Raw genomic sequence first — 3,469 nt, forward strand, 5'->3', positions numbered from 1 at the left:
GTTCCATGACATCTAATTGCAACGAATTCATCATTAAGTTCTATTCACAAAGTTAGCTTTGGATGATACATAGAATCTGAAAGCAACATACCAACGCCCAAAACCAAACTGGCAGCCCAGAAGCTTCACCTGAGAAGGCTTAAAACAGTATGCACAGTGGCATTTGTCTCCATACACAACATGTACAGGTCTCATTCATAACAGCAAGAGCGATATTTTAGCTTAGTGTAAACTGCTGCAACTAGAATATAGCAAAATATAGTACACCATTATAGTTTGTTTGTGCCGGGCATTTCTCTCATGCCGAGGACGCCAAAAGCTTATTGTTATTCACTGTCATCTAGCAAAACCTGAAGCGAAGCCTATTTCAAGTTCAAAGGTAGCAGACGACTGACTTTGCATTCTTACAAACTTACACCAAGGTCCGAACAAGACCACCGCAAAAGGCTAGGGAAATTGCGTCATATGCTTGCCACCAGTCTTATGCGTCATTAAGAGCAAGGACTCCTGGGAGGGTCTTGCCTTCCAACAGTTCCAAGCTCGCGCCACCTCCCGTTGAAATGTGGCTCATCTTGTCCGCCAACCCGGCCTTCTCGACAGCAGCAACAGAATCGCCACCTCCAATGATCGTTGTAACACCTTTGGCGGTGATATCAGCCAATTTCTTGGCAATTGCCTGAATTGATTAAGAACACATTTAGCTTCAAACACAAAAACCTGTGCTGATAAATCTGTTCAAAAACAGTACTCACATCAGTGCCAGCAGCAAATTTCTCAAACTCGAACACTCCCATAGGCCCATTCCAGATGACAGTCTTGGTAGTATCCAAAGTTTCACTGAAAGTCTTGATGGAGTCTGGGCCAATATCAAGGCCCATCCAACCATCAGGGATAGCAGATGCTGGAACAGTCTGCATATGGTTTCATATTGTCAGTTCTACAGGATAACTGCAGAATTGTAGTCGCAAGTACTCTCTGATATTGTTTGTTTGCTGAATCCATTTACCAGGCAACTGGCCATACAGAAGGCGAATGCTGAATGCAGATATTTGGCTTATGACGCAGTGAATTTAAGCCATGATTTATGAATGACTACTTCAAAAGAACATTGCCATGGCAGCAAGTTCACATTTACAATGTTGTGCTACTGAAAAACCATTTTCATATATTCAACTATGATTGTATGATGCAGTGAAATGAAATTCTTATGCAGTGCCATTCACGATGTAATGAACAAACCTTGCTCTCTGCATCCGCAGCAAACTTATCAGCTACTACAATATCAGTTGGAAGCAATAGGGAGACTCCCTTTGACTTGGCTTTTTCAATAAGCGAGGTAGCCAATTCGAGCTTGTCTTCCTCCACAAGAGATTTTCCAACAGCGTATCCCTGAGCCTTGTAAAATGTATAGATCATACCACCACCCAGTATGAGGATGTCAACCTTTGCCAAAAGACTCTCAATCACCCCAATCTTTGTTGACACCTTGGATCCACCAACAATGGCAGCAAATGGTTTTTTGGGGTTGGCAACAGCTCCAACAAGATAGTCAAGTTCCTAGATTGGTGAGGACAGTTACTACAAAATTTTAAAAGGATTACATATTTCAAAAAATCTCAAGGAAAAACAGCTTGAATTCATTGCGGATACAATTTAAAAGACAATATGCAATTTGGCAAAAAGAATGTAGTTGATTTCAACATGTCTTGCAACTTGTCACTCAAGTACTGCTGCAAGCCATCTGCTGCTTGCAACTTGAAGGAGTTTCATTGTTCTAAATGGAGTATATCAGTAAGTAAACACCAAACGAAATTATGTTCACCAAACAGTTATGTCAAAACAGTTCAGATGGTGAAAATCTTGAGCAATGCACAAAGTAAGGAAACTTGTGCAATACCTTCTGCATGAGGAAACCAGCAACAGAAGGTCTCAAATACTTCGTAACTCCCTCTGTTGAAGCATGAGCTCTGTGTGCTGTGCCAAAGGCATCATTTACATAAAGGTCAGCAACAGATGCCAGCTTATTGGCGAATTCAGGGTCATTTTTCTCTTCCTCCTTGTAGAACCGAACATTTTCTAGAAGCAGAACACCACCATCTGGTAAATTGGCAGCCAATTTCTGGACTTCCTCACCGATGCAGTCATTGGCCATCACAACCTACGACAAGGACATCATCAAAACATGGAAATATAAGATGGTCTACCAGTTTGTAGTAAGCAGAATTGCAGAATAATAAATATGATTTATCCTTTTATAGCATACATCAACACCAAGAAGCTCAGACAAGCGCGGAACAAGAGGCTTCAAGCTGTACTTCGGGGTTACACCTTTTGGGCGACCCTGAAAAGACAAAATTGATTGCATTACAACAGAGGACAAGAGAAAACAAAAAGGGGGGCGAAAGAACATTATCCCAAGCATAGAAACACGGTTAGCTGCTGCCCTTTTTTGAACATACAATTTCAGTTTCATTTGCCATTTTAACATAACCCAATTATATGGCATGGGGATTTTTGAGGACTACTGCACTTTAAACATGTGGCTCTTTCTATAACCAAAATGTTACAGAGGTGGATTTTGCATTTGACTTACACAACATAGGAGAACCAAAGTTTAAAGAAACCGTGGTGCATTACAGTGATTTTGTAAAAGGGAATTGTGCCTCTTGCAAGCAAGTGTTGGGCATTGATGGAAACCATTAATAGGTATTTGTATCAAAATTAGATATACATAATAACAACACAATTAAGTAACAAATGCCACATTCTGGTAGTAAAATCGCACGATAAATAAAAGATCACTCGAAACATTACTCTGTGAAATCATCGCTCACTGTAATCAGTCTAAAAATACAGTATTAAATTTATATTGACACCTTAACCTCCTATCGTAACCATGAATCTGCACATAGTTACCACTTAAAATTCACTTAAAATCGAAAATGTTTATATAGCATGTCACATCATCCAAAACGGACCACCAATCTCACATATCACACAACCTCATGCTCAAACACATTATAGCAACGTAGTAATCCTCACCAGATGGCTGGCCAGGATGACCTTGGCGCCCTTCCCCATCAAGAACTTGATGGTGGGAACCGACGCGCGGATGCGGGTGTCGTCGGTGATCTTCTGGCTGTCATCCAGCGGCACGTTCAGATCGGCGCGGAGGAACACCTTCTTCCCCTTCAGATCCGACTCCGTCAGGGTGCCCACGCTCCTCTTGCTCGCCATTTCTCTCTCGCGTCACTACACGCTGCACCAAATCCGACCCCGAAAATCTCAAAAATTCGCACGACGGCCTTGCAATCCATAAATCGGAGCGATCAGGGGAGATGAGGTAAGATTTACCTGCCAAAAAAAAGGATCGAAATCGGTGGCCAAGTTCGTCGCCGCTCACGAGATTGGGGTAAAGGAGAGTTTGGATACGAGGAAGGCACGGGAAGGTGCTGGGCTTTTCTTTATA

General features: G+C 42.0%; 1 protein-coding gene across 1 annotated transcript; it reads right to left on the minus strand.

Moving 5' to 3' along the window:
• Positions 1-215: 215 nt before the first annotated feature.
• LOC127777502 (phosphoglycerate kinase, cytosolic-like) lies at positions 216-3,469 on the minus strand. Its single transcript, XM_052304104.1, has 7 exons — positions 3,355-3,469; positions 3,043-3,259; positions 2,264-2,341; positions 1,898-2,158; positions 1,240-1,557; positions 753-911; positions 216-676 (listed from the first exon to the last, which is right to left on the minus strand). Exons 2-7 carry the CDS (start codon positions 3,235-3,237, stop codon positions 482-484), a joined length of 1,206 nt encoding a protein of 401 aa, XP_052160064.1. The 5' UTR covers positions 3,238-3,259; positions 3,355-3,469; the 3' UTR covers positions 216-481.

This window comes from Oryza glaberrima, chromosome 6 (genome assembly GCF_000147395.1).
Source record: "Oryza glaberrima chromosome 6, OglaRS2, whole genome shotgun sequence".
In the NCBI taxonomy this organism is placed as follows: domain Eukaryota; kingdom Viridiplantae; phylum Streptophyta; class Magnoliopsida; order Poales; family Poaceae; genus Oryza; species Oryza glaberrima.